The 25,544-nt window shown below is 46.5% G+C and overlaps 1 protein-coding gene across 50 annotated transcripts in view; it reads right to left on the bottom strand.

Annotated features, from left to right (window-relative positions):
* SCRIB (scribble planar cell polarity protein) overlaps positions 1-25,544 on the bottom strand; it is a 115,235-nt gene that overhangs the window by 33,440 nt on the left and 56,251 nt on the right. For 24 of the 50 annotated variants that reach the window (XM_075140898.1, XM_075140902.1, XM_075140901.1 and 21 more), the window contains 9 exons: positions 21,809-22,066; positions 21,449-21,559; positions 17,804-17,980; positions 17,237-17,353; positions 12,880-13,068; positions 12,059-12,178; positions 11,756-11,812; positions 7,508-7,564; positions 6,695-6,778 (listed from right to left, as the gene is read on the bottom strand). In XM_075140898.1, the coding sequence (XP_074996999.1) occupies positions 6,695-6,778; positions 7,508-7,564; positions 11,756-11,812; positions 12,059-12,178; positions 12,880-13,068; positions 17,237-17,353; positions 17,804-17,980; positions 21,449-21,559; positions 21,809-22,066 (1,170 nt within the window). Of the gene's footprint in view, positions 1-1,988; positions 2,403-6,694; positions 6,779-6,835; positions 7,174-7,507; positions 7,565-11,755; positions 11,813-12,058; positions 12,179-12,879; positions 13,069-17,236; positions 17,354-17,803; positions 17,981-21,448; positions 21,560-21,808; positions 22,067-25,544 lie in introns of those variants that run through there. The other 26 variants (XM_075140912.1, XM_075140911.1, XM_075140920.1 and 23 more) reach the window with 10 other exon arrangements.

A 25,544-nucleotide genomic window follows, 5' to 3' on the forward strand; every position in this document is an offset into this window, starting at 1 on the left:
TCTAACTCCTCTCGTTTATTCCCCATGCTACGTGTGTTTGCATAGAGGCACTTAAGTTGGGCCCCCCATGAAGCTGACTTACTGGCTGGAGTTCCTTTGTGCTGCTCTTCAGGTGCTCTCCTGCTGACCTGTGATCCTCCTCCAGGCTCTGGGCATCTATTGCTGGCACTGGCATCAAACTGGTAGGAGTGGGATGGATTGAGGTTCCCCTCCCCCGGCAACTTTAGCTTAAAGCCCTCTTCACCAGCTTGGCAAGCCTGTGACTGAAGATGCTCTTCCCCTTCTCTGACAGATGGGCCCCATCAGCCCAACGCTCAGGCTGAGCCAGCCTACAGCCAGCCCCAACAGCTACAACAAGAGAGCAGAGTCCCAATAATTACCTGCAGTCTGTCCACAGGATTAAGGAGCACGATTTAAAAAGTATTTTAGATGCCTAAAGATGGAAACAGGTCATTTGGGATTTAGAGAACTGTTTAAGCAAATGTAGGGTTCCGCAATCATTAATACCATACCCATGCACCAGCGAATCATGTTAATTTGATTCAAGTCAGCCTTGGGCAATGGTATTTCTACTGACCAAGCCAGGAGATGTGATCTGAAGTTTATATTAGAGCACAAAACCCATCTGTTCCTTCTTAGCACTGTAATGACAGAGAAGGTGGCAGCACCAACTGATCCATGCCTCCACCGCAAAGAGTGTTCTTGCTCAGCCTGCTTCTGGCTACCGCTATCCAAGTCTTCCCGCGTGCCAGCACATGCAGTTACCAATCCCCAACCAAGAAGCTGTTCTACAATAGTCTTTCAGGGACCTCAGCTCCCTAGCCCAGCTGACACGACTGCTCCAGTTCTGCTGTCAGCATATAGGAGGAGAACAAGCAGACAAGGGCAACTGATCCTTTTTGACAGCAACGTGGAATTAGATTAGCTCCAGCTAACTATGACACCCACCTCCAGCCGATGATGGCTGATCTGGCATAAAGTCTACCTTCAAAAAGGGTCAGTGCTTTGTGACCGCTGCTTTTTTGATCTTTTGAGCTCTAAAGCTGGATGCCTATAATGTCCAAACCACAGCCTTTGACTTTTAATATACTGAGAGGTTACAGAGATTCAACCACATGCCCTGCTCTATGCTTATCTGCCTACACATCTGTGAAAGGCAAATTCTCACCAAGGAACTAGGCTAAAAACATTTAAGAGAACTACAGCTGGGGGTTGTTTTGTTTGGTTGGTTTTTCTTCTGTGTGTGTGGGTTGTTTGTTTGCAGTTGTTTTGCTTCTCTTGCTTTTCAGACCTCCCGAAAGGCTGAGGAAGGAAGAAGGGGAGAGTGGTGTGGTGCTAATCTGGTACATAATATCTTTGGGTCTAGTCCTTGCTCTGCCACAGGTTTCCTGTGCAACAGTGAGAAAGTTAAATACAAACAGATTTCCCAGAGCAGAAAGCAAAGTTCTCCCTTGAAATCTGAAAGTCTAGATGTACTGAAATGTGTCACTTCAAGGAACAGCATGCTCCTGGGCTGTAGATTAACTATGTCAGCTGCACTGCCGCTTAGTTTTCAGCAGTCTAAAAATGGCTGGGTTTGTTCAGGCCCAGACATCCAAGTGTGACACCACCACCATTCTTCTGCAAGCCCTGCCGGCTCCCCACTCACAACCACCGCAGACAGGAAACACTGCTGCTCCTAGCCCGACGCTCGCCCGCCCAGAGGGACGTTGGGGACGTCGCCTGACATCACTGCCTCCCCTGAAAGAGGGGCTGAGCAGCATGCACGCTTGGCAAGAACTGGGTGCATTAGTGGCTGGAAGACAATTTCCTGACTGTCAACTGCACGCAACACTGGAGAAGCACGTGTTAGGAGGGACCAACCCCCGCACAGGCCCCGTGCTGCCTGGCATCTGGGGTCCCGGTGCATGCACAGGGGTTTAGTAGAACGCGGGTGGCTTTAACTGCGTGACTGCATGCCACACACAGCATGCCGTGGGACTGCTTGCCTTGGAGTAAAGGTTGGTCTTCAGCACTCCCCCCCTGCCATAGCCCAGGGGCGGGCCCCCCAGACAAGCCTTGCCTGCTGCTTTCCCCTTGCGGTTCGCCACCACAAAGGGGTTCTCGCTGAAGAGGATCGGCTGAGAGTCGATCATACACTCTTGCTCTGGCGTCTTTGGCATCTGGTCCTGGGACAAGGGGCAACCAGAGGGATCCTGCTTGTCTAGCTGGGGCTTTTCTGCCCCGCTCGCGCACTTGTCAGGCGATGCAGAGTCCTGAGGAAGGCCAGCCACGCTTCCGATGATGGGGCCTGCAGCTGTTTCTGGGTATGAATCCCGGCTGTCCCGTGCCACTGGCAGAGACAGCACAGTGCAGTCGCCCTCCATTCTGGAGCTGGCTTTATTGTAACAATGATGAACAAGCTGAGAGGAAAACAAAAGGATCAGAAAGAAATAAGGAGAACGGAGTAAAGGAGAGGAGGGAGAAAATACAGAGCAGCTGCTGATGCTGAAGGACAGGGGAGAGAAGAATTCCAGCACTAAGGACCACACGACCATCCCTTCCCTCTCTTCTACTCTACTACCAATTTTGTGATCTCGAATGCTGCTTCCAAGAGAGGACCTTGCTGTCAGCATGCAATACGTACACCAAACAGTTGACAGGCACAAGCGCACTCCCTCCACTTCTCCAGCTCCCATACACATTCCAGCCTGCATTTCAGCAGCTCACCAGTAACGCTGTTGCTCTCTAGCAAAATTGATTGCTAAAACCTGCACGAGCACACAACCTCTCCCATCTCACTGCAGCACATCCTCAATTCAACTCCACCATCACACGGCCAAACATCAGCTGTCTTACCCCAGCATACTTTCAAATAGTTCCAGCACTGTCACGCAGAATAACACCTCTCACCTTGCTCCAATGCACGTCCACACAGTTAAACAGTTATCACCATATTGTCTACCCCATGCACTTCCATCACACCGGCATGGGCAAACATGCTTTTATGGCCCCACTTCACCAAAATACACACCAACAAGTAACGGAGAGCTAAAGTAACAGCTAAGAGAGCACAGGTCTCTTTGAGCGCTCTTCCTGCAGGCAGGACTGAAACAGAGCTCCAGTCCTGCCTAGGCTCAACTGTACCCATCCAAGACGAAGCACTGACCTTTCCTCTTTTAATACTACAGAGTTTGTGACCCCAGCCAAAGCCTTCTTCAGGGAAGCAGAGATAATCAGAGAGCAATGATCAAATCTCCTTTTATCCAAGTGCCTGCCAGGGAGCAAAAAGACCTCTTCTGCTCAGAGCACATTCTCCAACTCCTGTGTCATGGCAGCATTCACAAAAATAGCTCTCAAGGGCTGGGTGGGCTGGTGACTACAATGGCAGCTGAGAGGCTCAGGAATTTCTAAGGCCCTCCCCTAACCCTTCAACCCCATCCCAACCTAAAGCAGTGGTTGGCAGAGCCCTGGCTCATATCATATTTCTTCAGACAGTGAAGCCTGTGCTACCCTTAGAAATTTTGCTATTGTAGCTATGTGACTTTCCAATGTTAAAAAACCCTACCAAAACAACCCAAACAAAAAAAACCCCAAATTCCAACCTTCTTTTCCCAGAGTGCCATGAAGCACGCTACCAAGAGCTCTGGTGCACATACAATTATGCCAGGCAAAAAGTACTTTCAGGAACGTTATTTGTTCATTGGGGATGCTGTAATGAAAACACTGCCAGCAATCCACCACCGCGAGTGGGGTGGTGGGTCCTACAGCCAAGCGCCTCCGACACCACTGCCGCTTTCCCCTGCCAAGCAGAAGAGCACAAACACTGACCAGCCTGGGTTCCAGGTACATCTCACCACCAAGGCCTATTTTGCTTCGCACAAAGGGAAAAAGTAAACAACACTTTTAGGGCACTGTGGAGATGGGCATCTCACCAAGACTGCACGAAGTCTGATAGTCCATGGGGAGCCCCAATCCCTATTTTGTTCATGGACATGATTGGAACTGAGCTTCATCTACCCCTCGCTTTAATCTCCAGCGCTTCTCCTGCAGCAGTGTATTCCAGTGCAGGATGCCTCGCTCCCTCTACTCCACAGTGGGCTATTTTTATCAGACAAGCAACAATTTCTATTTTGGGTAAGTAAAGATTCTGGCAATGCAGTGTGCTTTTCCCAGCCTTGCCTCTGTCCCTCCCCAGTCTAGCAGACAGCACAATCATGTTTTACCCTGCATCCTCCAAGGCAAATACAGAAGAAATGCATTTGCAGTTCTGATCCATCACTTTGCCCCAGACACTGAAACAAATCTAATTTTAAATCTCATGAACAAGTACAGAGAAAGAATCAACGGCTAGAAATTGAAGAGAAATAGATTCAGACTAGAAAGTACAGATTGTTAATTAACTAACCATGGTGACACGCTACTGAGAGATGCAAAATCCTCTCCACTTCTTATATGGTCCAGAAAGCAGAACTAGATTTTAAATGTTTTGCTATGGCTAGATGCAGTCATTCGTAGGTATGGTTTTGAAGCCTGTACTATGCAGAAGACAAACTATAATACTCTTTTATTACTGCGATGGCAGTATCCAGACATTGCAGTGCACCGGGTACTCTGCAGACATCAAGTTACTGGGAAGCTGGCACAGCTGGAGGGCATCACTGAGACGAGCATTCTCATGCAGCTTTCAACTGGAATTTTTCAGCTGGGGTTTTACAAGTATACAAACGAAACAGGCTTGCATCTCAGTGAGCCTTCGTTAAATCTTGCTCACAAAAGGACCAATACGCAGCAATACAGATTAATCCGAGACAGACAGCCATCTGCCCCCTTCTTTAGGGGCAATTCTGGGGCAATCCTCATTCCACCCGCAATCTACAGCGGTCACAGCAGAGGTCTGCACTTCCCCCTGTTCAACAGCGTGAAGAACAGCAGGCCCTGCAGCTCCCCTGCAGGGACCTATACGGCAACAAAAGATATGTAGACACTGTTTAGAGGAGAATGTATGTGGTGAGAAAGTTGGCCTAGAGACAGGAAGAAAGAGAAAAATACTATGGGAACTGGGCAATAGCATTAGTCATCTTAATCCAGTCAGACTGACTGGAGATAGACTGTTAATGGAACCGCAAGCTTTTCTGCTGGCCGAACCGATCCATGTCGGAGTCTTCCAGGCAGTCACCAAATGGGCTAGGTGCAGCTCCCAAAGGAATGCCAGAGCCTCGCTGTCCTTGAAACCCGTATCTCCCTGCACTCACGATCTAGGCAGACTTTTTTTTTCAAACAGAGCAAAGACAGGGCTGGGCAAATGACAGCTGGAAAAACATAAACATGGGCACCAAGTGGCCTTCCCCTGAAACGGGACATTTATAGATGCCGCCCATACACCCCGGCATTCCAGCGTGTTCAGCCCCACATTCCAGTGCCAGGCATTCCTGGGCTGACATGGACTGTTAAGGCACCAGTTCCCAAATGCTGCCCTGCTCTGGAAGACACTAGGGCTGTCCAGCAAAGAGGCAGCTGCTTGCGTGGGGCTGGCTCTCCCCTTGTTTCCAGCTACTAAGTTACACTAAGAGATGCTAAAAATATGTTAAACCTTTTCCTGGTAATACTTTTCTGCGTGAACAGCCAGGAGAGAAAACCCAAAAGCTGGGGAGTACGGGGAGGAACAAAATGAGACAAAGCTGGAGACAAAGCAGGGCTCTAATCAGTCTGAAAGCAGAAAAGCAAGAGGGCCTGAAGTCGACGAGAGGATAGATGAATAGGAGAGGAGACCTGTCTGGATGGAATGAGGTGGAGAGATGATCCTGAAACAATGGAATGGGAATGCAGAATCTGATGATGACAGCAAAGGGTGGTCTTGCTGCAATAGGAGGAAAGGAATGGAGGTGAAGAGTGAGATGTATGTGAAGGAGCAGGCAGAAAGACAGTGGAATAGGTATGATGCGGAGAAGATAAAACATGACCAAAGGAAGCAAACACGGAGAGGTGAGGTGAGATTTTAAACACAGGAGAGACAGATGACTTTGTAATCTGTGAAGCTTGTGAAATCTGGATTTTCTCTTGGCTGAGCTGCCACCACATATCAGGGACTGAAATGCAGGTGACAGGGTCAGGAGCATCCAGGGCTGCTATCAGGGCTGAGTCATGATACGCAATCACTGTCACTTTGCCTTTTGCAGTCCTAGACGGATCTTGACCTTCTTTTAATACTTTTGGTATCAGCACCCTGCATCCCTCCTTCTTTCTAAACACCATTCACAATGAATTTACAACTAAGCTATGCACACAACATTGTAAATCTTCTGTGTCAGGAAGAATCTTCCCCTCCCTCCTCTGCAGCTTTCAGTAGTTGCTTCCTTCCATGATAAATCTCCTGCACTCTCCCATTCGCATGTATCCTTCTCTCCTGCTGGGCTGTTCTTTCTGCCTTGTTTGAGACACGTCCTTCTGCATCTCGGCAATTACACAGGCCACTTCCCCTTCCAAAATGGAAAGCGACCTGGCTCTCTCCTCTCCTCATTTTCTTATTCTAACCTTTCTTTTGTGGCTACCTCCTGTTTCAGACAGTGTCAAAGTCTACCGCAGTTCTGCTTCCCCGTTTTCCTCTGCAGAGAGTACTGTCATCTCAACACCAGGGCACGAGGAGAGGGCAGGTAAGAGAACAACCACGGCTTCCCCCACGCAGGGACCCACATCTCAACAGCCCCCCACTTACAGTGCGATTGACTCTCTGTAAGCCACTGCTGGGCAAAGCAGCCAGGGTCCGATAGTCCAGTCTCAAGGGTTCACTGGTGATATTCTGGAGAGGGGCAAGGGGGGGAGCAAAAAAACACAAAAACACCAGGAAGAGATCAGGCCAGAGGTCAACTAAATCAACTAGAAAGAGCAAATAAAAGGAAACCACCCCTAGTAATAACCAAGGCCTTATCTCCAAACTCTGCAGAAAGTCCCCATTCATTGCCTGGAAATGAACCTGGAATTGTTCCAAACGCAACCACGGGGACCCATGACAAAGACCGGGCTTGAGAAATACCGCAGAAAACGTGTTGTTCTGGGCCCCGGTCACCCACTGGTACACAGATCCCCACCATTCCTCCTGCCCCAACACGCACACGTCCGCTCCCTTACAGGGGGAGAGGAGAACGTGACATACATACCAGTTTTCTCCAAATAGCATCCAGAAAGGCTTCCAGTCTGGATTTGGAGACATTTGAGAGTGCAAATCTACAATTCCTCTGCAGTATCTTTTCGCTACCTTAACTCACACTCATTGTATAATTCCATTTGATTTCGCTTCCTATTTGCATTTGTCTGCCTTTCTAATTCTAGCCACTGCTTTTCACCATTCCTTCCTCAATCACATTACAGATTTTTTCATTTCTGGTATCTTCTCTTACGCCCAAAAGTCAAGTCTTTTGAGGGGGGAGGGAGTGGAGAACAGAATGAGGGAATGAGAGACTTCTCCGGCCTTCAAGTCCAGCTGCGGCCCTTCTCTGTGACTCTCAACCCCTCCCACCATGCTCCTCACCTCTGCCTCCTCCTCAAGTTGCTGCGTGGCTGCCTCCCGCTCCCTACGCATCCACTCCTTCCATGACACAGGAGAGAGTCAGAGCAGCATCCAAGCAGTGCAGGCAAAGAGAGAGGGAAAGAGGTCAGCACCATGCTGGGCAGTAGCTCCCGAGGAGGGAGCAGAGAAGCAGGAGGAGGAGAGGGTGAGCAGAGACCCAGCACGCATGTTGGGCCTGGGGAAAGAGGAGCTGGAATTCTGCAGGAGCTCGGTTATCGCCAGCAAAACGGACGGGAACAGACACCCCGTACAGCACCAGCCAGGGCGTCACCAGATGAGGGGAAGAGAGCATGTCTCCGACATCCTCAGCAGGGTCAATCCTGGGGAGAAGCCAAGGGAGCTAAAGCCCCCCCCAAGCACAAGCTACGCCATCATCAAGGGAGAGGAGAAGATTGCTTATTGCTAGAAGAGACATCTTGACAGAGCAGACCCGAGAGGCTGGAAGGGAATGGAAAAACAAATCTACAGAGCACAGGACTAGCTGTCACTAACGAAAAAGACCTAAAAAAATCACATGCTTGTTAATAGCATCACAGCCAAAAGACTATATATAGAGACAAATTGTCTAAGCATAAGGCAGGGCTTAAAATCAGCTGGTCAGCTCTCGGTCATTCAGCGCAGCACAGGAATATTATAACAGTGACCAGCGGCTAATCTCACAAGCCCCAGCTACGGGCTTGCTTCCAAGCTGCAAGAGGAAGGTAATGATATGTTACTTGTCTTAAAGAATTATTTCTGCGCATTTATACTTTTGTGACTTTTTGCCCAGCACCTATGCTGCAGAGCGAGGGCTGTGGACAAAAGCATCATTCTTCTTCTGTTCTATTGCGTATTGCAACCCTCCTGACTGCTCCTCCCAAACAGCAGCAACCAGATGGTCCAGAAGTCCCAAGGCTGGAAGGGTGGGAGGTGGAAGGCATCTGAGAAATACAGAGGGAGCTAACTGAAAATTCTGATAAGCACCTAGGCACTTCTCTTCAAAAGCTTCTGTGCATTACCACCAGCAAATAATCAGTGTCCCACATCACACCCCCGATCTCCAGACAAGAATGAGCAACATGAGAAGACACTAATGCTCTGGAGGACCACAAGATCCAAAGGGATATTCAGGGATATTTAAGCTAAAGTCTGTTCCGAATCTGGTTATGCTTATTTTGGACGAGTGTTATCTGTACGGTGAGTGTTCTAGCTGACAGCAATATTCTATGTGATCCTTCTCCGAGGTCTTAAGCTGAAGAGAGACAAGAGTGCCAACCAGCCCAGATGGAGCTGTGGAATGTTCACAGTTCATCTCTGACCACATCTGGGAAGCTTGGGGAAGCTCTGGATTATGACTAGAAAAATAACTACAGTTACAGAGTTGGGATAGAGAAATGCACCATGAATCAGTCCATGGAGATTTGGAGTTACTAATATTGCTGTTGGAAAGAGTTCAAGAACTGAACATGAGCGATGTATGCAGTGAGTGCAACAGTGGTATTTGAAAACCTCTACAGGACTAACGGTGAGTATAGCAAAGCCAAAATTCTTCCCATTTCTTCAGTTCACAACCTTACTGTAAGGAGACATGTTTGATCTCTATCACTCTTGTGCAAAACTGAACATGAAACACTGAAGTATTAGAGGAAAGATCCAAAAATGGTGACATGAATAGTATTACTGAGGATCTGGCACTGAGGTGGGAACTTCCTACAGCATTACAATGGCTACCATACAGTGCTGGCTCCATCACTGGTATAACTTTAATCATCAAAACCAGTATTAGAGACAGAATCCCAGTTTCAAGGTCACGCTAGAAGAAAAACACATCTTTGCTCCTGGGTCTCAGGCCATGGATCCCGAGATGTCAGAGGAGTATGGAGCATCCATTGCTACCTGCTCTTAGTATCCTAATGGAAGGGGTACCAAAAAATATGAAATTTTTTAAAGGCACAGGCAATTCTGGGGGGGAGTCTTGGTCTCTGCTGATCACCAGGCTACAGGCATACTTCTCAGCTCTTTAGAGGTTGGGACAAACAACATTGTAATTATACTAAGTCACACTATGGTGAGAGAAAAGGCAGTATATGGGAATATAGACTTTAGAAGTCCTCAAATATACGTCACTGCAACCTCAGAATATTGCTTTAAAATCTATCAAAAGTAAAATATCCAAGAAAGATGAACCACGATTACCAGGTATTGTTCAGCCTCCAGGAAGAATAATGATATTTGCTATAAGATGGCCACCATTGTTTTGAAATATTGCTGATGGCTGAATGATTAGTTATTGTTAAGTTTTTTCTTTTAAATTAACCATTTTAATAAAAATTCAAGTTCAAGTTTTCCATAAAAAGGTACCATAATATCATCAGCACTTTTTAAAATGAGATATGGCCAAGGCTATATCACCAATCATAAAGGTTTTTCGTTTTTTTTTGACAAAGTCTCTGGAGTATTTTTAAGCAATCTCAGCATAAATTTTGGAAAAGCCTTTATCTACCAAGACTGAACTAATGCAACCTGCTCAGACAGAGCAGCATGGTTTTGGGGCCAGACTTGCTCTTGGTTTATCCAGAGGTGTTAGAAATGCTGATAATGACTCATAGTACCTGAAGTCTCCTAGAGAGTATTCAAATCCATATGCTACCAACATAAAACTGGTAGGAATATCCTTGGCTGTAACAGTAACACTATGAAATCAGGTTTTCTGAAGCCACAATAAACCACTCTCCGTTCCTTCCTAGGCAAGGAACAAGACGTTTTATATGAAAAACCTAAATTGATCTAAATTGGCTCTGCTCTGAGCTGAATCAAGTGACCTGTAGAGGTCCCTTCCTACCCAAATTATTCACAGAATCATAGAACAGTTTGGGTTGGAAGGGACCTTTAAAGGTCACCTAGTCCAACCCCTCCTGCAATGAGCAGGGACATCTTCAACTAGATGAGGTTGAAGATTATTCTATAAGGTCATTCCACTGGAAGAATTCCCATCTAAGTATAGATCTCAAACACCATCAGAACACCTTGCAGATACTTAGGACAGAAATCCCTTGTCTTATTCCTGCACATGCCGACATCAATCTAAGCTGTAGACTAGCAAAGATAAAGCAAAGCTTCCAAAAAGAGTCTGCAACACACCGAACCCCTTTTGTCTCTCCACCCCCGTCTTTTGTAAAATTGTACCCTATATAGCCCATGGCAGTCACTGACAGAAGGCAGAGTAGAATTATACAAATATGAAATATATAGATGTATATTTAATGATTACACATATGGCATGCCTGAAAGGTCATACAGCCATTTTCTTGTTCATTGCTCTGTCCTCTTACAGTTTGTGCCATTGTTTACTCAAAACCTTGACCATTTTTTTCCAAAACAAGTAAAATCTCAAGTGTTAACTAAATTATAAAGATCACCTCCATCCAGAATTGCCAACATAACTACACTCTTGTGGGGTAGCAAATGTAAAAAAAGCTGTGTGATTACAACTGCAGAAAGAACCTAGAGAAATATTAGGTATATCTAAACTGGAAACCTGAAGAAACGCCTGCTTAAGTACACACACTTATCTGCCAGGAGAGCAGATTCCTAATTGACAATACTGAAGAATTCAATTTTCCCTCATCTTCCAAAAGAATCTGACTGAATAAATTGCAGTTTTAAAAGGGATAACTAGAAAACCCAAGTCCTTGAGGGGCTTGACTCTGCTAATCTGTTTCTGTGAAGGCTGAAATAGTGGGCAGAAATGCAAAATTCTCATCAGGAATCAGAAAAATGATCATGTAAACTGAGGAGCACAAACTTGTGATTGATGAACAGCGCCACTTCTTCAATTCAGGGCAACTTGGAGCTGTGTGTTCTCATCTTTGCTCATAAAAGCTGTGTTAGGTCATGGAGTGCTGTATAGACAGAACTGATTAAATGTGGTACTTCCAAGCTAACAGGGCCATTTTTCTCAAAGTTGCAGCTTGGCCAGAAAGTACCAGCAGGTAACAAAGACGAACACTGTAAATAACAGAAGAGTACCATCGAAGAGGTACACAGGAAGGTACGGCAAGGCCAAAAAGCAGCTAGGGTAACTGAGTGGTGCACTAGGAAGAGTGAAGGCCCAACCCCCCCATGGCATTAACAACTGGGTAGAGATAATCTGTGGCATTCTCCTTGGGGCTCACAGGCTTGGCAGAACCACTGTCAAGAACAGATTCTGCTACATGAAAAATCTCTCACCACTTTCTCCATTTCTTCTCTCTCCCACTGAGTTGCTTCTCTCACCATTTCCATCTCCTAGGAGAGACCAAAGTTAGAGCCACTTCACCCAGTGCTCTCTCCCCACTCGGAGCACGTGTAACCTCATGAAGATCTCAGAGTCCCATCCTAGAGCATTCCTGATGAAAGTGCTGGGACCTGCTGATCCCATAAAAAGGAAGTCCACTACCCATTATGTTGGAGATTCCATGCACCAAGGGAGACACTAGGGATTTTCAGAAGCTTTTTCCATAACATTCTCCCAGTTGTGGCCAGAACACCCACCTTCTGTAGGATCTCTAGTTCTTCAGGGCTTAAATCCCGATCAATAGAGGAGATACTTTCCAGGCTATTCTTGCGCCCAATACCAGCAGCAAAAGGGTTTGCAATAATTCCTGGGGACATCTACAAAGCAAAAAGGCAATAAAACATGGTGGAAGCCCACAGTGTGGGGCTACAAAAAATTCCATATCCTGGGCTCCCAGATACAGAGTACCAAGACGATCCTAGGCAAATCAGAACTCTTTCACAACTTGAAATCTTATTTCAGCTGTCAATTACTCAAGGAACTTGAGGTCTAAGAAAGAATAATGTAAATTGAAACAGGTACTGAAAGGGGATAAGGTGACCAGGGATCGGGTACATATTCTAGTGGAGAATAAAAAAGTTACTTGCTAAGCCTTGAAAAAAGAAAGCTGAGAAGGCACAGGATTGCTATGGGTAAGTGTTTCCCTGTGGGGAAAGGCAAACACCAATAAGCAGACAGACAATTTACTTTAAATATAACATCTGCACAAGAAAAAATAGGCATAAATAGCCTGGAGAAAATTAGCTTGAAAACTACATTTCTAACCAGTGCAGTGGTATTGTAAAATACTTCTGTAATCAGCAGAAGAGAGACAGTCTTTAGAGACTGTTGCTTCTACAAAATGGCAACCACCTCCCGTTCACATAGCAGGAGACCAGACTTTGAAATCTGGGACCTCAAAAAAAAAAAAAAAATCTACAGCAAAAGGTTGGAAAAATCCAGCAATCTTCTATGAAGAAAGAGGTGGGATCCTTGTGGTACTGGTCACTACGAGGGCGCCCTGCACTTCGGTTCTCACCTCAATGGCAGCTGCAGCCTTGGGATCAAAACCATCACACACGAGCACAAGGAGTGCGTCACCCACGCTTCGGAGTATCTGTACTGCTTCCGTATGCGTCATTCCCAGCAAACTCTGATGATTCACCTCCAGGATCCGCATTCCCACCTTCAGACGGCCATCCCGGGCCGCAGCCCCAGAGGAGCTCACCTACAACAAATGGGGGGAATCAAGATATCACCTAAGGAGATAAGAGAAGATTAGAGAGCATGGGGACCATCAGGAAGAAGGAATGAGAGGGGGCAGCATACAAAGGAAACAGGGAGAAAAGGCTGCGGCTACATGTCAGGGAAAGCGTCTGGAAGTACTTATATATAGAATCATAGAATCATAAAGGTTGGAAAAGACCTCTAAGATCATCGTGTCCAACCGTCAACCCAACACCCCCATGCCCACTAACCATGTCCCTAAGCACCACGTCTACATGTCTTTTAAATACTTCCAGGGATGGTGACTCCACCACTGCCCTGGGCAGCCTGTTCCAAGGCCTGACCACTCTTTCAGTAAAGAAATTTCTCCTAATGTCAGTCTAAACCTCCCTTGGCGCAACTTGAGGCCATTTCCTCTCGTCCTATCGCTGTTACTTGGGAGAAGAGACCGACCCCCACCCCGCTACAACCTCCTTTCAGGTAGTTGTAGAGCGCGATGAGGTCTCCCCTCAGCCTCCTCTTCTCCAGACTAAACACCCCCAGTTCCCTCAGCCGCTCCCCATCAGACTTGTGCTCCAGGCCCTTCACCAGCTTCGTTGCCCTCCTCTGGACACGCTCCAGCACCTCCATGTCCTTCTTGTGGTGAGGGGCCCAAAACTGAACACAGGATTCGAGGTGTGGCCTCACCAGTGCTGAGTACAGGGGCACGATCACCTCCCTGCTCCTGCTGGCCACGCTAGTTCTGATACAGGCCAGGATGCCGTTGGCCTTCTTGGCCACCTGGACACACTGCCGGCTCATGTTCAGCCGCTGTCGACCAGCACCCCCAGGTCCTTTTCCTCTGGGCACTTTCCAGCCACTCTTCCCCAAGCCTGCAGCGTTGCCTGGGGTTGTTGTGGCCGAAGTGCAGGACCCGGCACTTGGCCTTGTTGAACCTCACACATTGGCCTCGGCCATCGATCCAGCCTGTCCAGGTCCCTCTGCAGAGCCTTCCTGCCCTCTACTTACGAAGAGGGTAGAAAAGGAAGAATGTGTACAGTTTGGTAGAAGAAACAGGTGTGGAAGAAATCTCTTATGGGAGATAAAAAGAATCCGTATTTGAGATGTGTCATCCCAAGGAAAGAAACTGCTTTTGTTTTGTCAATGAAGCAGGTGAGAAAGCAAGCTCTTGCATCTATGATTTATCTTCACAGAAAGGAAAGCGTAATAATTTTTTGTGGGGAGAGAGACAGAAAATGCAAGCGTAGGCATAATTTTTGTGGATAAAGATAAATGAGGCATAAAAACTTTTCACTGTCTTTGTGCTGACAGGCATAACAAATTACGCGTCTGTCATTTTCCGTCCTCTCTTTCAGGGAAATAAGGTGTAACTCCTATTCCCTTTCCTCAGCAAGTCACAAGAACTCATACTTGCCTCACGTACACAAGCTGTCACCAGGGGAAGCAACTACATGAGCATATCGATAAGGCACTTCAAAGCCAGAGTTTGCCTTAAAGAGGGCAAGCATTCGTATATGTTTGAGGAGAGAATGAAAGTGCATGCTCTGCCGCCAGACCAAAGGCAGTAAAGGCAAGGAGTTTTATTCCTTTTTTTTTCCCCTTCGGAACAGGCAAAAGAGACTGAAGACTTGCTGTGGGTACAAACTGAAAGAAAAGAAAAAAACCTAAAAACCCAAACACATGCAAACATGAGGCTCAGGAGTAATTTGCAAGCTGGGGAAGCAAGAAAAAAACTGCACAATGGCAACAGGAGAAGCTACTATCAGGAACCAGACAGAAACACAGGATACAACGTAAAGTTGTGCCTTAGGGAACAGAAGAGCATCACCAAATGGGCATTACTTTTTCTAATGGGAAACCAAAAGGCTTGGAACAACATGGGATGTACCGCAGTCAAGCTAGATCCAATGCAGACCTTGGTACATCTGGTATACAGACAGACCTCACCGGGAACACCAGAGACAAACGAAAGGCTTCAACTCAAAGGCCCAGTCTCAAAGCCAAAGAACCACCGTGACTAAGCTTGAGAAAGAGAATTGTGACCAGTGCTACACAAGGGCTTCGCAGAAAGAATATGTCAATGCCAGGGATCTCAAGCAAAGCCTGTAGATCTATGACAAGGGAATAAGGAAAGCACAAGGGCACACAAAATCGGTTGCTGGGTGAGGGAAATGCAAGGACATGCAAGGACATTGTCAGGGTAGGATGGAGGCACAGGTGACATCAGAGGAAGGAAAGAAAGAAAGGACTGCTGCACACCACATATTACTGGGATCAGAGAGGCAAAAAAACCCAGAACAAACCAAAGGCATGGGTGTTTATTGGATTTATGAGAGCTGTTTTAGAGAAAAAACAGATATATGTTTAATAAAGTACCTATAAAAAGAGGAAAAAATGCTGCTTTTTTTTTTTTTTTTTTTGGTTAGATTTGGGGGGAGGGAAAGCAGTCATACATGCCTACATGTAATTTCTTCAGGGCTGTAAAGAAAAACATTTAAGTGTGTGTGAGTGTGTGTGCGTGCACAAAAATGGTCACATGCAGCTGAATGGAAAAAGACCAAGTACTCACAATTTCTTTGCCAGGGAGAGCAAGAGCATAAGGGTGACAGTAGAACACCCAGAAACAATGGAAGGAGGTGAAGTTAATGTAGAAAAATGGCGTTAATGTCAACTGTCATTTGTATTATTCGTATGTCACTGAGGGACACTGAGCTATCCCCATTGAGACAGATCATGAATTTCAAATTGTAAATATAATTTATACTTCTCATGGTATTCAACTTGTAACACTTCATCAAGGTTTTAAAAAGGAAGAACCAGATTACAACTTTTAAAAAAAAGACAATTAAGGGATGCAATGGAAATGCGAATTAAGAAAAACTAAGGAGAAAGAAGGTAGTAATCAGACATCTAAAGAGGAGGAAGAAGAAAAAGCACTACTTTGTCTCTCAGTTACTGGAAATATACAGACAAACTAAGAGAAGCAGGAAAAACATTCTGGTTAGGACAGATAAGAGAGATCAAGCTGAAGTAGCACAGTTGAAGGGAGAGCAGAGAAGTTCAGCACTTTGGTTCTCCGCATGCTAAAACAACTACTATTTAAAAAAAAAAAAGGGGGGGGGTAAACTAACCCTGCAATGGGGCTGAACTGTAAGCCTTCCAAACCCCTAAATGCTGTAACACTGAAGAAGAAAAAAACAAACCTAATTATTAAAACCTAATCATTAACCTTAGGTTTTCTTTTACTGCTATTACAAATATTGCAGTTGAATGTGCAACTATTACTTTGATAGAGTGAATTTACTCTTATAACTTCAAAACTCAGATAAAGAAGTTATATCCAAGTAATAACAAGTTCTGAGTATTCCCTTTCTTTGAAAGCAGCCAATTATTAGAAAGGGTTAACTGGCAATTACGGAGTGTCCACCATCCAGCAAGGATTATTAAGACCTCTAGAGCTAGAGCAGAGTTTCTACCCTACCATACCAACTAAAGAGGCAACCAGTGACACTAATGTGAACATCTGGAGTCCCCCTTTAGGTCAGCAGCAAGACCAAAAATTACAGCAATTATCACTGTGCTCTGTTGCTAACAAGAAAGAAGAGGCAATACTTTTCGGTAAGGGTCGGGAGAAGCATAAGCTTATACACAGTATATTGTTGAAAAGAAAATATGCATTACTTCTTGGGGAAAAGCGACAAATAAGTATGCACACAAGCAGTCATTTACAAAGGAAAGGGAATAAAATTACGCACACGGTGCATGGCACAGGAGGAAAGGTGAGCAATTCACAACGCTTTCGATGAAAGGAGGAAAGAGCATGCATGTTTGAGGGGGCAGGAAGGCCACAACCACTTGGGGGAAGCAATAGGAACGGAGGGGAAAAGGAAAGATATATGGGTTCATGTTACAGAAAAAAAAGCAAGAGAAGAAATGCAAGACAAAATAAAAGCAAACATGGGAAATGGAAGAAGAAATTTTGTAGCTGTTGTAGAGGAGGAGATATGAAAGGGAACAGATGCACCTCCTTCAGTGGATGGAGAATACTCCTGGAGAATTGATGTACCCAGTGAAAAGTGGAGAGAGCGTATCAAACAAATTCCCCAGGGATCACCCTTTTCCCTAGCAGTCCTTTGCATGCAAGCAGGTTGCAGTTAGTGGTCTGGTACCTTAGAAATGAAGATGCCTTCATCAGTGGGATCAAATGGATTTCCAGCATGACCTTTTGCTCCACCCCGGATGCTGATGCCCAGCTTTTCTCCTGGAGCCTTTTCAATGCATATTTCCTGTAAACACAGAAAAGGTCTCCTTGTTTCTGGGTCAAGTTCAGACTGGAATTGTTGAGGAAACACTCCTAGTAGCTGGCCGTGTTCTAAATACCCTGAAAAGGACCTGAATTAGACCTTTTACTCATTTGGCCCAGTTTATTCCTTTTGATGAGGCTCTGCCCTTTTCTGTATTTCTGTCTCCTGTTCGGGTCTGGTCTTCATTGAAATCTGGTCATTCTCCGATTACAGTATCACCATGGGCATGGCAAGAGACCCTCCACAGTCCTTAACTGGATATATACTTACAAGTGACTGGATTCTGCCACACGAGAAGGAAATTTCAACCAGAAGTTTGGTTGTATCCTAGTACCAGACCTCCTAGATAAGCTAGATAAGAATTTGCCTTCAAAAGCGATCCTTCTATAAAGAAGGGCGCAATTCCCCCCACTTCTCTTACTCAGAACCTACCTGCATACCGGGTGGTGGTGGATCTCGCCTTACTAACATAGTCAGCTCCTGGGTGTTGGAGAGCAGGGCATTCACTGCTTCCTGGTGGGTAGCATGGCGCAGGTCAATACCATTTACCTCCAGGATCCTGTCCCCTACACGGAGCCCACTGCGAGATGCCAGTCCACGGGGAATGACCTGCAAAGAATTATTAATATTACAACTAGAGAAGGAAATTCCATCTCTCCTTGGAGAGACACCGATTGTGTCCCTAGGCAATCCTCCAACATCCTCTGAGGCCTGTTTTGACTTCTCTCTCTGCAACCGAAGTTCCCCAAGAGGTAACACATCTGTGAACACTGGCAAAGAATGAAGTAAGATTTGATTTAAAGTGTCATTTGATATGTTCTTATATTCTCATACTACCATTTTCACCTGAACCAATCTTGTGTCAGCTTTTCCATTATTTTGCCTGTTACTGTAACCAGAAGACAGCTTTCTCAAAGAACTTTGAAGGAACTCGAACGTTAGACTGCAGGGCTGTTGTCAGAACTGCATAATCTACCATTACAAGTGGCCACTGCACCAGGACTGGCAGTATCAGTACAACTCCAGTCCTCAAGAAGTGCTCTAGAGGGGATCTAGAGAGCTACAGAGTTCCTAACCAAGACACCTAACCTCTAATTCCTGGTAAAACAATAGAGTCAACAAAGAAAGAGTAAGATCTGTGAGCATGCGGATAAGCAGGGTTTGTTGGGAAAGAGTTACTTTGGCTTTGGTAAAAGCAAATCCTGCCTCATTGACCTGCTGAAGCACTGTGAGAGAAACAATGAACACACGAAGGAAGGAATCTGGTAGACACGACTTTTTTCTGGATTTCCAAACGGCCCTTGACAAGGTCTGAACCTAAAGGCTATTAGAGAAGCTGTGTCCACTGAATGGGAGGAAAGGCCATCTTAATGGACTGACAGCTGGTTAGAGGAGAGGAAACAAAGGGCAGGGCTGGACAGCTGCTGCTCAGGACACAGAAGATTCACCGGTGGGGTGCCTGAGGCATTGGTGCGGGACTGGTGTTATTCAGCATGTCCACCTGTGACCTGAAAAAGGTAGTGAACAGTGAAATCTCCAGGTCTGCAGATGATACTGTGCTGTTTTGAGCAGCCAAATACCACCCTGGTGGTGGGGAACTTCAAAAGGGGTCAAGAAAACTGGACAAAAAGACACGGCATGAGCTTCAGCACAAACAATGAGTCTATGGAAAAACACCTTAAACCATGCACACACAACACTGAACTTGGAAACAGTAATTCAGGGAAGTTCCTAGAGACATCCGAAACATGCAGGGCTCCACATGCAGGAAGAGACAAAAAAAAAAGCCAACAAAATTTTGGGCATCATCAGAAAGGGTACCGAGAGCAAGACGGACAGAATCACCCACATCTCCAGGACTGTTCAGTTCTCTGCTCCCAAAAAGGCAGAGCAGAAGGGGACCCAGAAACTGCGTCGAGGACTGTGCAAGGATGCTGATGATACACCACAGGGTAAGGTCCCCAGCACCAGCCGAAGTACCCCTGCTGCTTTAGAGGAAGGATACAGTTTTCAGGGTCTTGGGCTACAGGGAGTGCCTGGGACCTCTCCCCGAGGCTGGTGGTGACCTCACCAGTGGAAGGTGTGCTCTGATCAAGGTGCCAAGCTGGCAGGTGAAGAAGCTACAGGATAAGATAACCATACGTCAGTGAAAATGAACAGGAGAGCAAGAGGCTCTTTGCAGAAACCTTGCAGAAAGAAAAGTCCAAATCCCATGTTGTATGGAAGAAGGGTCAGCTAGGGGCTATGCTTAAACAAATAGCAGAGGGCCCAAGCTGGGGAAGGCTGGGAGCTTGAGATTGCTGGCAACAGAGGGAAGAGTCCTTCTCTCTACCGACATGCATCTAAAAAAGAGGTATAGTGCCTTGTAGCAGATGAGGAGAAACAAACTACACAGAAGGAGGCACTGGAGCCATCCCAGAATGAACCACATGTCAGCACCAACAGCAAGCGTCAGGTGAAAGCTACTGGAAACCACTTCTGCAGGGACAGAGGCACACATCTGTCAAACAGACTTCTGTTTCAGGAGGCTTGTTGCTAGCCAGAGGCGTGGATGCAGTATACTGTGAAAGACAGCTGAGTCAGCAGCGTGCCCCTGCCGTAGTGGGGGGTGCCCCCAGCAAGCTGAGGGAGGTGACCATTCCCCACTGTCCAGTGCTTGTGACGTTGCACCTGGAGTACAAGACAGACACTGATAAAGAGTGCGGCAGAGGGCCAAGAAGATGAACCACGGTGGAGAGAATACAATTGTACAAGAAGACAGAGCGACCTGGAATTTTTCATTCCTGAGAACAGAAAGCTGAAGGACACGTTGCTGCTGTCTTCAACTACCTAACACAATGGTACAGAGAAAACAGGAGCCAGGCTCTTCTCAAAGGTACACAGTAGTACAGGGAGAGAGGCAAGGGATCCAAGCTGGAACAAGAAAAATTCTGACTAGATATTAGGAAGAAAATGTTCACCGTAATAGTAGTTAAACATCAGAAGAGGAGCCTAGAGTTGCTGTGAGATCTCCACCTGTGGCGATACTCAGAACTTGACTAGAAAAGGCCCTCAGCAAGCTGATCTAGGCTGGCCCTGTGCTTTCAGTGACATCAAATCACCTCCACAGGTCCCTTCCACCTTGAATGATCCTGTGCTGCCACATCTTGAGAAGGACATAGTGGGGTTAGAGAAGGTCCAGAGAAAGCCAATTAAAATAAGGAGGGGATGGAGCAGCACCTTGCAAGGAGAAATGACAGCCACAACTCTTGAGTTTGGAGAGAAAGCTGAGGAAGGAGAATGAATGAGGTTTCCAACACTGAAGGTGGTGAATAAGACGAATACAGGACTTCCGTTTACCAAACTGGCAATACAAGAATGGAGGAGCACTCAGTGTAACCAGTGGGACATTGGTTTAGAGCAGATCAAAGAGTGCTTCTTCAGGTAATGATGTTCTGGGACTTGCAGCCATGGCTGTTAGAGGAGACAGATTCGGCGTGTCCAAGGGACAAGAGACATATGGATGCAGAAAGGGCTGGGCAAGGGATGTCCTCTCTAACATCCCTAATCCAACAAGTGTGGATGTGCAGGACTGCAAAGGGAATGAGCTGCAGCAAGTGGCTGGCTTGTGTGCTGTCTCGGAATAGCATCATCTAATGCTGCCGCTGGAAAGAGAATGTCGGGTCGAAGGACGCTGGCCTTAATGCAGAAGAGCACTTCTGTTTTTCCTTGCAGTTACGCATTCATCCCACTAACACCTTCCGAGTAATGACTGGTTTTCTGAAATGCCTGCATCTTTCCAGGATTCATTAAAAGCTAGTCTAAGCTCAGCAATTTCAAAAGCTAACTCTCCCCAAACAGTTCAGCATTAATTATACAGGTTTGCAGGCTTTTACATACCATTTAGATTTCTACAACAGTAGAAGTATGTCTAGTATAAGCTAATTCTTTACATATGCACGCATCCCTCCCCCATCCCATTTTTTTTTAAATCTATATGGTACTTCTCAGACTCTTGCATCAAAATCCTTCATCTTAACCCCAATAATTAAGCAGCTCAGCAATGTCCACTGCTAGGCTGATCACACAGGACTCTACCTTTGAAATGAAGACACCTGGTTCATGAATCCCAAATGGATGGCTTGAATGGTCACTGCCTCCTACAATGCTGAGTCCTAGGGGACCACCTGCTTTTACAAGGTGAATTTCCTTGAGGGAACAAGAAGCAGAGTCAAAGGGAATAAAGGATATCACAAAAGGACCACAAACACTGAAAAACATGGAGTCAGGGATATTTTGCATGAGTGAGCACAAGGTAAGCACCCACAGGACAAGGGGGTTCCCCATTATTTCTCAACGCCCCAATAACACAGTGGGCCAGCCTTCATCGGACTACCAATTTTTCAAATGAAAAATACCCAAGATTACACTGTCCCATATTCCAGCAGACAGACTCACCTCAATGGGATATTGATCCTCCAGGCCTTTAGGCAGATGGTTCCTTTGCAGCGCAGGCGCCTCCTCCGGTGGGCTCTCCCCATGGCTAGGAGGCGGCGGTGGGGAATGCATGCGCACTTGCGGCACGCCTGCGGAGTCTCCCTCGCTGAGCTGCTCTGCACCCTCTCTCTCTACCAGCAGCACGATGGTGGGGGAGGATGCGGTAAGCAGCGCTACTGCCTGATCATGCCTGGCTTCTGTCATGTCTACCCCATTGATCTAGAACAACCCGCAAACTCAGTGTCAGACCATCACCCGAGTACAGCCTGTCATTTTAAGCACTTAGCCAAGCACCCATTCTGCTGGAACACTGCCCCTTCTCAAAAGCCTGTTCCCCAAAGCACTTTGTAACTTACCCCACTCCTTCCTATCTGGCAAAGGGACACAGGCACCTGCTTATTCCCACCTGACCACAATCTTCTTTCCAGACAGCTTACCACCCCCTTTCCCACCTTCCCTCAACACCTCCAAGCCCTAACAGTACCAGTGATGCTCCAGGGGAGCATGAAACCCAAGCACAACGCTCCCCCTCCCGGAGCACTACAAATCTAGCTGTTGCCCAGACTATGCTGTGGCTCACCCATTACCAGGAGAGCACCTGCCACTCCTTGGCTTTGCACTCCAGCTTTCCTACAGGGTCACAACACAAGAAGCCCAAGAGGTTGCATTAAAGGAATGGATCCAAAGATCTCAATATGGGAAGAAGACAAAACAGTGATTCCCAGAAGCGATGCCACAGCACACCGATGTGCCATAGCATCAGCTGCCTTTGCACTAGGCCATTTGCCCTCATCAATCGCTCTCAAAGCCCAGACACAGGCACTGAGGAGCATGATCTGGTGTGCAACAGGGCCTGTCACGGGCCACTGGGCTGCTGTCTCCCCATGCCGGGTAAGGTCATGGCAGTCTGGGGAAGATCTCAGTTTTAAGCCACAAAAAGTGTACCCCCGGTATAAAAAGACTTGGAAGCACTGAGAAGGAAATTCTGCTAGTCAACAGTGACTGACCGGCTGACACAAAAGGAAAACTAGAATTTTTTTGGACAAGAAAACATTATCCAATATGCTATGCCAAATAATTTCAAGAATACAACTACGGTCATCTTGTAGTATCAGTGAAAGATATGATGCTTCAGACGAAGAGGTACTTCCAGTACATACAGGGAAGCAGCACTGTCCTTCATACAAAGCATTGAAGAGAACTCATCTGAAAAACTGTATACGATTCTTGTCCTTCACACACACAAAAATTATCTAACACAAGTTAACAAGATGTGCAGAGAAAAGCTGCTACGACAGGCAGGGGAACAGAGAGCCTTTCCTACAAAATTAAGATTTAAAACAGCTTGCCTAGAAACTCAAAGGACCAGAAAGGATGTGACTGTTCTCCATGAATGTATGAGGGACAGAATATTGAGAGGAGAGCTAACTTAGAAGAACACTGCCAAAAGGACAAAACTTGCCATGAAAAAGTTGAAGCTGAAAATTAAAAGGTTTCTGGTCCTTATGTACTGGAAAAGCTTTCCAAAATGCACAATGAGGACATGAAAGATGGAGTTTGATCAGCTTACAAAATAATAACGTGACTTTGTAACAGCCACAGCAACTGGATTTTATAGCCCGATTCCTCACTGTCTGATTCCTAGAAATATTATAGTTCCCCAGCTCCCTCCAAGAAAGCGGTTTCTGAACAAAGCCGACTGCACAGTCTGACAAGGCTTTGTCCAGAATCTCCATGAACACCACCCCCACCCCCCTCAGCCGACCTGCCCCATCCCATCCACAGTCGAGCGTGCTACTCCCCTTACGACATGGAAGAAGACAGGCAAGACAGCCCTGTGCTGTGCTGGAACAGGAAACGAAACCCTCAGCCCCGCGGAATCTCCTCCGCTCAGAGGACTGTCCCCAGAGGGACACCTTGGGCCCCAAGCACCGAGGACAAAGAGAAGGATGTGAAGGCACGCCAGCTGCACGTGCATGCAGGAGGAAGGATGTAAAGGTACCTGGGTAATGGCTGCTGAGCATAAGAGACAAGGCAACAAGCAGGAAAGATAATAAAGTAAACACACAAGTGCCCAAACCTTAATGAAAGGCAGAGAACAGAGACGAGACTCAAGACACTCATGGATGGATCATGGAAGGAATCATGCAAATGGCAGCATTAAAGTGTGACCAAAAACTTGGTAATCAATTGCAGAGGAAATCAAGATTGTCATGGGTTATCAGAACAACTCTCACGGGAAAGAGCAAACTGGCTACAGGAATTTTTAAGGGGGATTGTGGGAACGTGCAAAACTTATTATGGGATGTTTAGCAGAAGGATCACAGGTGAGAAAGGGGAGTGGCCAAAGAGGAGAGGGGAGGAACAAGCAAGGGAAAACGGAGAGATGGAGAATAAAGAAGCTGATCACATGCAAGCAGGCTGCTGGTCAGTATGCTTGCCTGGCCAAGCCCTGTGCCTGATCACGACAGTCTGCTCCATGTTCTTATCAAACTCTGTTTGTATTTACTGTGCAAGTTTGCTCTCTGTTCTGGGTACGTGCGCAAGATCTATTAGTAAAATTCAAGTTGGACTAGCCAGCAAGTAGGAATCCAAAATGCGGAAAGACAGCTGGCCCAGAAACTGGGTAAAAGGCTCAGGGTTTGACCAAAAGAGCCTTGAAGAACTTGACGCTTGGGCCAGAGAGACCTGCAAACATGAATATTTACGTGAGTTAAGTGAGGGAGTATATGTGCATATTCCACTAGCAAACCTTAAACCTGATTAGCCAGAGGGTAGGAACAGGGTTAAGTTGCCCTATGAGGACTGTTTGTGTTGATGTGCGCGCCTGTAAAGGCACTGCCCCCCTTCTTGTCTGTGTAAATCCACGGCCAGCCATGTCTGCAGTGTGTTTCATCTTTGGAATCCGCACTTAGCCTTCCTGATGGCTAGACCTGGGAATGGGGAAAAGCAGCAGCCTTGTGTCCAGTGGACTGGGAAGGGAGGATCCCCTTGGGTCCTCCCGTCTGCCAGATACACCCATTTTTAACAAAGATGACATGCAGAACAGACTTGGCCCTTAGGTTCTTATCACCAGATCAAGGCCCAACATACTCCACAGGCAGACCTGCTGTAGCAGCATGCACTCTTGACTTCATGCATTCCCCTGTTATTCTTCTGACGCTGACAAGAAGATGAGAATGGTCACTTGGTCAGACCAAAAGTACACAGTGGTACTTCCCCAGAGTAGCGAATGGGGACACGGGAACTCCCCGAGTCAGAGGTATATCATATGTAACAGCCCTTGATGGCATTTTACTCATTAACTTCTCCATTACCTGGCAATCATGATGCCTTCCCAGACTTTGGACAGCTAGTTTTCAGTGGCCTTTGTTGCTATGTCTCTGCTTAGCAAGAGAACAAGGCCAACCAGTGCAGTTTGGCTATCTGAGTGCCCAGAGGAAGGAAAAGAGCGTCATCTGTCCTTTCCCACCTCCACACATTTTTCTGTGTGCCAGGGAGTTACATTATTCTGGCAAATTTCTTACTGCTCAGACTGCTCTCGTTAGGACCCCCACGTGTCGCCTGGTGCCACTACTGTCCTAAATCTCCCTCAGAATCAGGTTTCTTCTGTCTACTCCCAGTCCTATCCCAAAAAACTAGCTGCCCTTAGCCACCGCTCCCAATTCTGCACCCTGTCTGCTAGATTCCCGTCCCT

The sequence above is a fragment of the Calonectris borealis genome, chromosome 2 (genome assembly GCF_964195595.1).
Source record: "Calonectris borealis chromosome 2, bCalBor7.hap1.2, whole genome shotgun sequence".
Classification (NCBI taxonomy): domain Eukaryota; kingdom Metazoa; phylum Chordata; class Aves; order Procellariiformes; family Procellariidae; genus Calonectris; species Calonectris borealis.